The sequence below is a fragment of the Lynx rufus genome, unplaced genomic scaffold (genome assembly GCF_022079265.1).
Source record: "Lynx rufus isolate CCGP_SWC_20201006 ecotype Redwood Valley unplaced genomic scaffold, mLynRuf1.p SCAF_5, whole genome shotgun sequence".
NCBI lineage: Eukaryota > Metazoa > Chordata > Mammalia > Carnivora > Felidae > Lynx > Lynx rufus.
The window spans coordinates 118,102,122-118,114,426 of record NW_025814867.1 but is presented as its reverse complement, the minus strand read 5'-3'; the positions used below and the strand labels follow the sequence as shown (position 1 = coordinate 118,114,426).

General features: G+C 34.0%; 1 protein-coding gene across 1 annotated transcript; it reads left to right on the top strand.

Annotated features, from left to right (window-relative positions):
- The first annotated feature begins 9,385 nt into the window (after positions 1-9,385).
- On the top strand, positions 9,386-11,578 carry CSNKA2IP (casein kinase 2 subunit alpha' interacting protein). The gene has a single exon (XM_047099125.1). It carries the CDS (start codon positions 9,386-9,388, stop codon positions 11,576-11,578), a length of 2,193 nt encoding a protein of 730 aa, XP_046955081.1.
- Positions 11,579-12,305: the final 727 nt, after the last annotated feature.

Sequence of the window (12,305 nt, the reverse complement as noted above, 5' to 3'; positions counted from 1 at the left end):
TTGAAGTTTTCCAGAACATGACGACAGAGAGGATAGACAATGTTGAATACAGCTGCATGGTGATGGATAGATTTCTGTAGAACTCATGGTAGGGTGGCTTAATGTCCACTCCACTAACAGTTCCGTGTATTTGGGTGACAGCTTTTTAAAAAAATGTATTTATTTAAATTCAAGTCAGTTAACATACAGCGTAGTATTGGTTTCAGGAGTAGAACCCAGTGATTCATCACTATGTATAATGCTCATCCTAAAAAGTACCTTGATTTCAGGTAAAACATGGCAGAATTTTCTCAAAGCTCTTACTTTGAATAGAGAGTTGTAGAGCTCTTTGTGGAAATGGTAGCCCAAGAATTATATTTATTTTTTCTGTGCATTAGAACATAGTCTTTCAGTATTACTTCTCCTCACAGGGAATGTAAATAGTATAGACCCTACAAGATTGTCTAGCATGAAAGTAGCTCAAGTTTCTTTTCTAAGAATCATTGAAACAGTCGTATTTTTAGTTTTCATGAAACTTCTCTTGGGGGAGAGTCTTGTTTACAATCAGGAATATGTCTAGATGACTGTGCATGTATATGCAGGTATAACAGAGTTCAGAGAATATAGCCCTGGAGTATGAATCTGAGAGATTTCTTGTGGGTTTATATTTAGAAAAAGATGAGAACAGAATGTCTGAGCTCAAAGTAGAAATGTCAGGTACTAATGTCAAATACACATGTCAGGCTAGAGATAAGCCTTGGATTACAGAGATTTCTTCTGAAGTCTTCTGTATACCTGAACCAGTGCATCTTATGCAGTGGGCTCCCAAAAGAGGATTATCCTCTTTGAGCGATCAATCTTTGGCTCTAGTGCTGAAGACTTGACTTCCAAGAAATTCTCTAAATTCAAATCTTTTGAGTTATAAAAATGATATAGGCCTAAGGGTATTTTAGATGTTGAGAGTTTGGCAGACAGGAGACACCAAACAATTAAACAGATGAAAACAAATAATGCTAGATTAAAACAATTATTGCATACTTTATTAACTCAATTTGAAATTGCTGGAATATTAATCTATATGTACACCAAGAATACTATTTATAAATGCCAAACCAATCTTTACCAATTTTTAAGGCATCTATGTATTTATATTTTTATTGTATGGGTTTTCTGGAGGCCTTTTTGATTCTTTTTTAAACTTGGAACATACACATATTTCTATTTTGATGGTTTATTGAGAACACAAAGCATTTGCCTCATTGAATTGTCTTTGTTCAGAGGTCTTACATTTGAGATATTAAATGAGGTTGGTTTGTCGTACTCTTTTTGTTTCATATACTTTTTTTTGCCTATCAATTTGCACTAATTTTGCTCCTAAATTCTCAGCTGAAGATGGGATTCCTGAGATTAGAAGTAGTGATATTCCATTATATGAGGCTACTGTAAATTGTTGATTAATTCACCTGCTGAAGAACATTGGATAATTTTCAGTTTTGGACTTTTAAACTAAAGCTCAGTGAACATATTTCTACAGGTCTTTTTATCGATGTGTACTTTCTTTTCTCTTGGATAAATACTAAGAGTGGAATGGCTGGATGGTATGATACATGTAATACTTAGCTTTCTAAGAAATGGTTAAACTATTTTCTAAACTTCTTGGGCTGTTTTATGTATATATGTATGTATGTGTGTATGTATGTATTTACTTATTTATTTATTTAATGTTTATTTATTTTTGAGAGAGTGGACAAAAGCTGGAGAGGGGCAGAGAGAGGGGGAGACAGAGAATCTAGGATGTCAGCACAGAGCCTGATGCAGGGCTCGAACCCATGAATGGTGAGATCATGACCTGAGCTGAAGTCAAACACTTAACCGACTGAGCCGCCCAGGTACTTCTCGGGCTATTTTAAATTCCCACCAGCAGTGCATCAGAGTTCCATTTCTTCCATATTCTTGTCAACACTTAGTAGGTGAACTTAAAAAAAATTAGCAGCTCTAATAGGTATTTAGTTGTATCTCATGTGGTTTAAATTTGCATTTCCTAATGACTAATGATGTTGAGTATCTTTTCATATGTTTAATTCCCATTCACATATCATCTTTGGAGAGCTGTCCAAATATCTTGCCCATTTTTTTTTTTTATTGGATCACTTGCTTTCTTTTTGTGTTTTGAGATTTCTCTGTATACTCTTGATAACATGTGCTTTGTCAGATATTTTTGCACATGTTTCCCTGCATTTTTAGCTTACCTGTTCATTTTCCCAAAGGGGCCTTATGAAGAGCAGTTTTTAATTTTTGGTGGAGTTCAATTTATTCATTTGTTCTTTTATTCATTGTTTTTGGTGTCACATCTAAAAATCTGTCCCCAATTCAAAGTCACAAAGGTTTTCTCCTATCTTTTCTTCTAGAATGTTTGTAAATTGAGGTTTTATGTTAGATCTGTAATCCCATTATGAATTGATTTTCATGTATAATTTGAGGTATGGGTCGAATTTCATATATATATATATATATATATATATATATGTGTGTGTGTGTGTGTGTGTGTGTGTGTATGTGTGTGTATATGTATATATACATACACATATTTTGCAGATATAAATCCAATGATTACAGCATCATTTGGAAGGATACTTTTCCATTGAATTGCTTTTACACCTTCTAAAAAAATCAGCTATCCATATATATGTGGGTGTATTTCTGAACTTCCTATTCATGTTCCATTGATCTGGTCTACCTTTATGCCCATAGAGACCATTTTGACTGTTGTTGCTTTTTTAAAAAATTTTTTTTAAATTTATTTTTGAGGAAGAGGGAGAGAGAGAGAGAGAAACAGAGTGTGAGTGGGGGAGGGACAGACAGTGAAGGGGACTCAGAATCCGAAGCAGGCTCCAGGCTCCGAGCTGTCAGCACAGAGCCCGATGTGGGGCTCAAACCCACAAACCGTGAGATTATGACCTGAGTGGAAGCCAGATACCCCACTGACTGAGCCACCCAGGCGCCCCAACTGTTGTTGCTTTTGAATAAGTTTTGAAGTCAGGTAATGTTGGCCTTCTAATTTTCTTCTTTTTCAAAGCTGTTTTGTCTATTCTAGCTGTTTTGCATTCTAACTCTTCACTCAGATTTTCCTAATGTTAAAATGTTACATCATCATTGCACATTTATCAAAACAAAGACATTAACATTTGTACAATATTATTAATTGAACTATAGATTTTAATAGAATTTCACCATTTTTTTCCATTAATGTCTTTTTGCTGATCCAGGATCCAATCCAAGATACCACATTGCATTTAGTTATTATGTTTAGATTTTTTTCTAGTATGTAATAATTTCTCTATCTTACCCCCCCTTTTTTTTTCATGACTTTGACAGTTTTAAGGAGTATTGGTGAAATATCTTATAGAATTTTTCTTAATTTGGGCTTGTTTGATGTTTTCTTGTGATAAGATTGGGACCGTGGATTTGGGGAAAGTGGATTATCTTTTTTATGTTGTTGGATTCGACTTGGTAAAAGTTTGGGATTTATGCATTTATCTCAATAACATACGTATACAGTGTTTTTTGTTTGTTTGGTTTTGGTTTTTTTTGTCTAGTAATGCTTTTGTTTGGTTTTGGTGTCAGGGTAGTACTTGACTCAGGATGAGTTATGAAGAAAATTTTCTGTTTTAATTTTCTAGAAGAGTATGTACAGAATTGGAATTATTTCTTCCTTAAATGTTTGTTACAGTGCACCAATGAAGCCATCAGAGTCTGAAGTTTTCTTTATGGGAAGGTTTTAAACTGAAATTCAATGTCTTTAATAAATATAGGGATCCTTAGTTTTAGAATTTATTTTTGAGTGAGTGTTGGCAGTTTGTGTCTTTCAAGAGTATGTTTCTTTCATCTGACTTGTCTAATATATTGGCATAATATTCATAGTATTACATTATTATTCTTTTCAATGTTGTACAGTTGGTAGTAATATCACCTCTCATTCCTGGTATTGGTAACTTATTTCTCTCTCCTTTTTTCTTCCTGACATGTCTGACTAAATGTTTTCAGTTTTATTGAAATCAACCAGCTTTTGGTATCCTTGATTTTCTGGTTTCTATATTATTAATTTCTCTTCTAATATTTTTTTTCTACTTAATTTTGGCTTAATATTCTTTTTTTCTCTTTGCTTAACAAGCAAGCTAATGTCCTTGGTTTGAAAACTTTCTTCTTTTCTAATATGGTTATTTAATGCTACAGATATGTCCCCCTCATAAGTTCTGCTTTAGCAGCATCCTACACATTTTTATATAGCCTATTTTATTTTAATTTATTGCAAAATAATTCTTAACTTCCTTTTTGAATTCTTTATCCCATGGGTTATTTAGAAATATATTCTTTTATACTAAATGTCTGGTGATTTTTTCATATATTTTTTGTTATTGATTATAATTACTTTCATTGCCAAATTCAAGAACATATTATGTATGATTAAACCCATTTGAATTTATTGAAATTTGTTGTATGGTCTACAAAGTTTTGGTGCATATTCCATGTGCACTTGAGAAGAATGTTTTGGAGTGAAATGTTCTGTGAATATCAATTAGGTCTAGTTAATTGATAGTGTCTTTTCAAATCTTGAAATACAAAATCTTACTGATTTTCTGCTTGTTTCTATCCATTAATGAAAAGGTTACTGAAATTTCCAATGGTAATTTTTCCATTTATTCGAAACATGTTTTGAAAAAGGAAGTAGAATGAAGGAGCACGGAGCATCTGTGCATTGGAAAAAGAATTGAAAGATACAAAAGAAGCAGATGCAGTAAACTGTTGGCTTTCTTTGATTACTAGGCATTTGTATTTCTTCTCTATAAAAATTTTCAAGTAATTGCTCATTTTTGCAATAGGATATTTGTATTTTTATTGAATTATTAGAACAAATTATATATAAAGTGTCTATGGTCATCATATATCCTGTTAAGTGTTGACATTTAGAAAAATTCTTGATTCATATATACAGATTTAGTAAACTGATTTCATTGAACTTTCTGAATTTTAATATATTATCGATTCAGTCAGGTTTTCTTTATTCTAAATAGAATTTTTAATCATATAATATACATAGATAATATAATTTTCACCTTTTCAATATTTAGACTTTTTTCCTATTTTTTTTCTTTATTACATTGGCCAGATCTTCCCAAATAATGTTAAAGTGTAATAGTGACTTCATGATTAATATGCTTGTCTATTATCAGCCTATAGTGGGACTAGCTCATAGTTCAATATCAACTGAATGATTTAATTGTGCTTTCAGATTGAAGTTTGTTTTCAATAAATAACTAGTTTTTTCTTAATAGCTTTACTGGGTTTTATGAGGAGGGGAGGTTGGATTTTATAAAGTGACTTTTTGAGCATCTATTAGTATTTATTTTGAATTATGAACATGATGAATTATAATGTTTACTAATAAATCATTACATTGTATGAATAAGATCCAGTTGGTGATAGTTTATTGTTACTTTCTTGTAATGTCAAATTAAATTTTTTATTCTATTTAGGAATTTTGCATATGAAATAAGTGACATTTTATTTTTCTCTTTGAAATTTTTTGTCACAGTTTAATATTAGAATTATGTACAGCAGTTTCACAGAACAAACCTAGACTATTTCAGTATTTATTATATTCTGAAAAGGGTTATATAACACTATGTGAATCATTTCACTGAAAGTTTGAAAGAACCCAACTGTAAAGAGAATTTGGGCACAAAGACTATTTGTGGGTTAATTTTTTCTTAAGTGGTATTCATTTTCTTCCATAGTTACAGAAAAACACATTCTTTAAAATGAGAGTGCCATTTGCTGTGTTAGTGCTGTGAAGTGGAAAACATTCAGAAATGCTATTTTTCTCTGGTTTTTGTCTTAAATAGATTTTTGTTAGTTCCATTTGTTTTGAATTTCTTTATTCCTCTACATATGATAGCAGGATTTCCACATCACATTCTTCTACTTCTTTTTTTTTCTCAAGTTCTCATTACATCTGGGTGCCAGATCTTGGTTCATCCTTTAATGTTTCACCTTTCAGTGCAATTTTGTTTCAGATGTGTCTTTTCAAATTAGCATCAACTTATGTATTTTTTAACTTTTTATTGAAGTTAAGAAACATACAAAAATACACATAGTGTAAGTGTTAGAGCTCAATTATCACAAAATGAGTTCACCCATACAACCATCATCCAGGTCAAGAAACAGAATATTACCACCACTCTAGAAGTTTTGTTCTCTCCTAATCTGTACCTCTCCAAATGTATTAGCTTGGCTTTTAAGATCATAGATAGTATGACCTTATTTTTTACTTTCATATGTAAAATTTTAAGGTATTTTTTGTGCATATTATTCTTTTCATTCAACATTTTGTAAGTGAAATTCATCCATGTAGTTGCATGGTGCTAGACTTTCTGCTAATTTTCATTGTTGTTTGGTATTTCATTGAATGAATATATCATATCTTATTTATATATTCTGCTACTGATTGACAGTTAATTCTAGTTTTGAGCTACTATGAATAATGTTCACTGAACATCCTATGGCATGTATTTTGGTGCATATATTCACTCATGATATGCCTATTGGATTATACCTAGGTATGAAATATAATTGTGTGTGTGTGTGTTGTGTGTGTGCGTGTATAAATACTAATTAATCTACATAGTTACAAATTCTTGACTTTGTCTGCTTTTATTTAATTTTATTTTACTTTAGTCCTAGTCTGATAATGTGTTGTAGTACCTCTCTGTGTTTTAAGTATGCACTTCACTGGTTTCCAATGAGGCTGAGCTTTAGCACTAACGTTTGGATATCCTCATTTGTGAAGTGGTTGGCCATGTTTTTGACATGATTCAAACTGTATTTTTTTCTTAGCAACATGCAGAGGTTATCGTGTATGTAATATTCTATGATAATATCCATATCCTTATTTTTCAGATATTATGTATCGTAAATATTTTTCACATTCTTTGATTTGCGTTTACTCTTTCTAAATATGGTGTATTTTGATAATTGGGAGCTCTTAGTTTTAATTTATCAATTTTTAATAGTTATTGCTTTTTGTGTTCTGTTTAAGAAATCTTTGCATACCTCAAGGTCATGAAATTATTCTGTATTAACAATTAGAAGCATGTTAGGGTGCCAAACAGCACACAGTGGAATGTACCATTTTCGCTGTCTTTAAAAAGCTGGGTGTCAAATCACACCACACAAAATCCAGCAACCACAAATAACTTCAATTCAATGCTTATTACTCCTACAGATATAAGCAAAGCGAAGGAAATCCTCAGGTGAGCAAGAGCTGTATTTCAATAGCAAAAACTTCCTCTTGAGTGTCCGGAAGAAGAGATGGAAGAGAGTGAGTGAGGTCATGGAGGAAAGATATATAGAAGTTAATTTAGTAATAAATTTGTCTACACAAGATATGCCTATTGTATAAACTGAAATAGTGACTTTGGATAGGAAAAGGTAAATTAAGTTGCGGAAGAGGTAAGATCAGCCAATATTAGTATGTAAATTGTTCTGGAGTGTGAAGCTGTCCAGGATAATTTCAAGGATTCTGAATTAGAAAACTAGTCTTTAGACACTGAGATAGAAGACATAGAAAAAGATTTCTCCAGAAGAAGAAGTAACTTTATTGAGTTTTATGTGTTTTGTGTTTGAACTGTCTTTGGGAATTTGGGGTAGAGAACTCTGATTATTAGTTGAAAATATAGTTTTGAAGCTAAAGAGGAAACCAGCACTAGAGACAAAAGATTAGGAAGTCAATGGCATGTAAATAACATTGTTGGTACTTGGAGAATTCCACAAGGAATGACTCATGACTTGAAAACAAGTGAATTATGATATCAACAAGACATATTTTAAAATAGATGTACATAAGATTAGAGTACATAAGGTAAGAGTATATTAAAATAGGTGTACATAAAATTAAGTGAAAAGACACCTTGATGTAGGGGAAAACCTTCTAGCAGTAATAGAATTGATAGTTAATTAATTGGATAAGGTGGCATATATGAAGAATAAATTTGTCCATCAGAAATTGGGTTGGTAAGTCATGGAAGCATAAGAAAGGATCATGAAACCAAAGTTGAACAGTTCCCATCTTCAAGGGCCTTAGGGCTAATGACTTTATTGGATGATCCTAAGGTCTGCTGCAATCACTGTCAGTTTTTTGTCATATCATGTGTCTTAGCCTTAAAACCTGAAGAACAAACCCTTGGCCATGAAAATGCACTAAAATAGTGTCATGTTCTATTATGTGTCATCTTTTAAAAAGCAACACATCTATCTTTTCTGAGCTTGCATCACTTTCGGCTAGCTATATATTTCTGTTTTTTTGTGAAGTTTCTATAGTTCATTTTTAAATAGAAAACAACTAGAGTGATTGCATAGGAATAAAACAAAAAGGGAAGAGACCTGGTGATGAAACACTGGGCACTATATTGAGGTGAGAGGAAAAGAAAATAATTTAGTGAAGGCCTGGAGAGAAATGAGAGAATGAATGGAGATCACCAGTGTAAAAAAAATAATAAACATGAACAAAGACATTCATTTTAAAAGGTAGTAGGCAATGGTTTCAAAAGATACATTGGTGAAAAATAAGAACAGTATGAAAGGTATGCAGTAAACTTTCAACTAGAATTATGGACTTTTGGAAATAAGCTAAAAGGTGATTAACAACAGGTAATTGAATCTAAATTGAAAACCAACATTTCAGCACTTCCATTTCACTTTTCTCTAAGATTTTCTTATTTCATGCAACAAACTTATCATAGATTTTTTTTTTTTTACTTAAGCCATCAAGAAAAGAGTACCAGAAATGGCTATTACCTTTTATTTGAGCATCTGTTATATCCTGGACAATGCTATTCATTTTGTATCTTATTTAGTCTTTAGCTCAGTAAATTAAATATCACATTTATTTTATGGATATGCGAATGGGGTTTAGAAAGTTTAATTCAAAAGTTACACATAGAGTAGCTGACTTGGATTTAACATAAAGCCCATGCTCTAGTCACTACAACAAATTGTTTGAGAAAACTAATATCCCTATCAGGATCTCTTCTTAACTCTCTTCACTATTTTATTAACAGGCATTATTTCCTCAAAAGAGAGAAAGAGAGAGAAAGCTCTAGGGAATGAAAGAGAAGATAGAGGAGAATCTCAAATGGTGATAATTTTTTCAACCTCATCTATACCTCAATTTTGAGACACTCTGTAATATTTGAGAATTAACAGAGAGGAAACAAGATAGAAGTAGGAAACTACCAAAGACTATTTATTTAAAAATATTCTTTGCCCATGGAATCCAGCTAAAATACTCAGTTACTAAAATATCCCACAAGCCAGCTGCTTTCAAAAAGACCTCTACCACTAGCACAAGATGGAGCCATTGGCATATTATGATCAACAATGTGTGCCATTAGAACACTCTTACCAACTGGCCACAACCAATTCATTGACACATCAATACACAGGTGAAAAACTAAATCAACCCAATAAGCTGCCTGTAGTCAGAGTGCAATCCCATAGTAATCACCTTGCAGCACCTCCAGTTAACTCTAAGAAGTTGGTGCAGAGCTGCTCAGTATTGCCCTCTGCCAAGTCTCAGGACACAATTTCACAGGGTTTCTATAACAAGGCTCCAAAAGCACCATTATCCCAATCCAAACGTCAGGACACACCTGCACTAGACCCCCACCAGAGAACTTCACTGTGGCCTAATCAGAGAGCCTTGAGCTCACCTTTGATCCACCATAAATCCCAGGCAACACCTTCACTTGATCTTAATAAGACATCTTCATCACTGGAGTCCTGTCAAACAAACTTGAGCTCACGATTACCCCTCCCCAAACCTCAGACTACATCTTCCCGAGACTTTTGCTGGACATCACCTTCACAGAAGTCTAATCAAAGAGTCTCAAGTTCATCATTATTTCCCCCCAAACATCAAGAAACACCTTCCCTAGATGTCCTCTGGAAATCATCTTCTTTGGGACCTAATCAAAGAGTGCTTGGCGCAGCATTACCACAGTCCAAGCCTCAGAAAACATCTTCATTGGATGGCCTTTGGACATCTTTATTAGAGCGCAATCAAAGATCTTTGAGCTCACCATCACTCAACTCTACATCTCAAATACATGACTTGCTTCAGTCATCATGTTCATTGGAATCCAATCAAATGGCTCTGAGCTCACCATTATCTGACTCCAAACCTCAGACAACAGCTGCATTGAGCTCTAATTCCATTGTTCTGAGCTTGCCATTGTCCCATTCAAAACCAAGGAAATCACCTTTAGCACATTCTGTCCACCAGACTAAGAGTTTGCCATTGTTCCCACCTAAATCTCAGACAGTGCTTACACTTAATCGGGACTTCAGGACCCTCAGCTCACCAGTTTGTCACTCCAAGTTTCAGAATACCTCTTCACCAAATGACAAATACAGGGCCACAGACTTATCTTCACCCCAGTATAAACCAAATGTCTCAGGTCAATCATTATCAAGCTCTAAACACTTTATCAGGAGCATAGCTGCTTCAACATTGGGCTCCAGATTCCAGAATAAAGGCAGCTTTGATCTTTGTGCAAAGACAGCATCAAATAAAGAAATATCATGGAATTTAGATTATATTCATCCCTGCATTGTTAAAGGTGGAAGTGTCCCTGATGATGTTGTAAATAAAATTGTCAATTCCCTCTCCAAGACCAGAATCCAGAGGGATCTCTGTAGGCAGATTCTCTTTCGAAGAATGAGGGGAAGGCCAAATCCTCATCCTGGTCCCCGACTTTCTTCAAATTATATAGTATGTTTAGCTTGTGCTTCCTGCATAAAATCTCAATGTAACCATCTTACGGGAAGGAAAGATCCTCATGGCGCAACGCTATTTGTCATCCCAACACCTGAGCTCAGTTCTGAGAGGGGACTAGAAGTGAAATTAGTTTTTCTCCTCTCCATACCAAAGACTTCTCCCTCATCTGGTCTTCCATCCTCGGTGAAAGAAAATCAGCCTGATGAAATCCCTGAAGACAACTTTGAAGGAATGGAAAAGATACAAATTCTCTCTACATCTGAACCTGATATCACCCAGGAGCTAAATAGGAAGAACAATGGGCTGACAGCAGCCTCTGAAGACAGAGTTGTAAGCCAACAACCCCAGGCTATTGACTGGCTACTTTATGTGAAGAAAAGTAATAATTTTGAGCCGCAGTCCCTGCCTACATCCTCTTCATCCTCTACATCCTCCTCCTCCTCTTCATCATCTTTCTCCTCCTCTTCTTCTTCAACTGTGCCCTCTTTACCCCCTCCTTCCAAAGAGTCTACCACATCTACTCTCTCAGGTTGTGTGTTCACTAAGGTGCTTAGTTACCACCGATTGCCTCCAGGGGTCTCCTGGCTTGAGTTTGTATGTAGTAAAAATCATCAGCCACTTACTGGGAAACCACAGCAAAACCAATCACCATCTCCCAGAACAAGGCCTATGAGGAATAGCACCACAGTAAAAGGGCCAAAGGGACCAAAGATGCTGTTCAAATTTTTTCAGACAAAGTTTCAAAATGAGAGAAATATTGATTAAATTAACTTTTGTTTCTTTGAAAGCAATTGACCTCTTAGTTCTTTGAAACTAGAGATTGATTTCTTATCATGCTTATTAAAATTCTTAGTAATAATTAAGTGTGATTGTATATTTTAGCTGACGAAGCACCTAGTTAAGGGGAACTAATACTCTTAAGTCTATTTTCTAGTTAAATAATAGACTGTGATCTCCTAGGAGACAAAACTGAATCCCAGGTTTTTAACCAAATGCCCGGCTTATAGTAGCCACTGTATAATCATTGTTACACGAATTAATCATAATTGGCCATAAACCAGAAATACCTCATTTGTCTTGCCCTGAACAGTATCTAGCTCATTGTTATTCTCTTTCCTCATAGAATATGCTAATGACAGTATCTGTGAGCCAATTCATGCTAATCTGTTTCCCTATCTCTAAAGAAAATTCAAATCATGTTCAATAGATAAGAATGTATATGGAGAGGAATGTTTTCTCTAGTTATGATAATCTCTTTCTAGTTATGTGTTCCTAGGGAAAATTCTTCTATGCTAAGATCCTACACTCTGAAATCCAGCGATCTGTTCAACCTTAGTTAACAAATCTCAGGAGAGAATAACTAACTGGTACAAACAACTTTACCTATGGTCTGGGCCAATATTTAAATTATAGGTTCTAAAGCCTGTTCATCACTTCTATCTATACATCCAAAATGGGTTAATAAAAATGTTTTAAAAATGGTTTTGTGCCA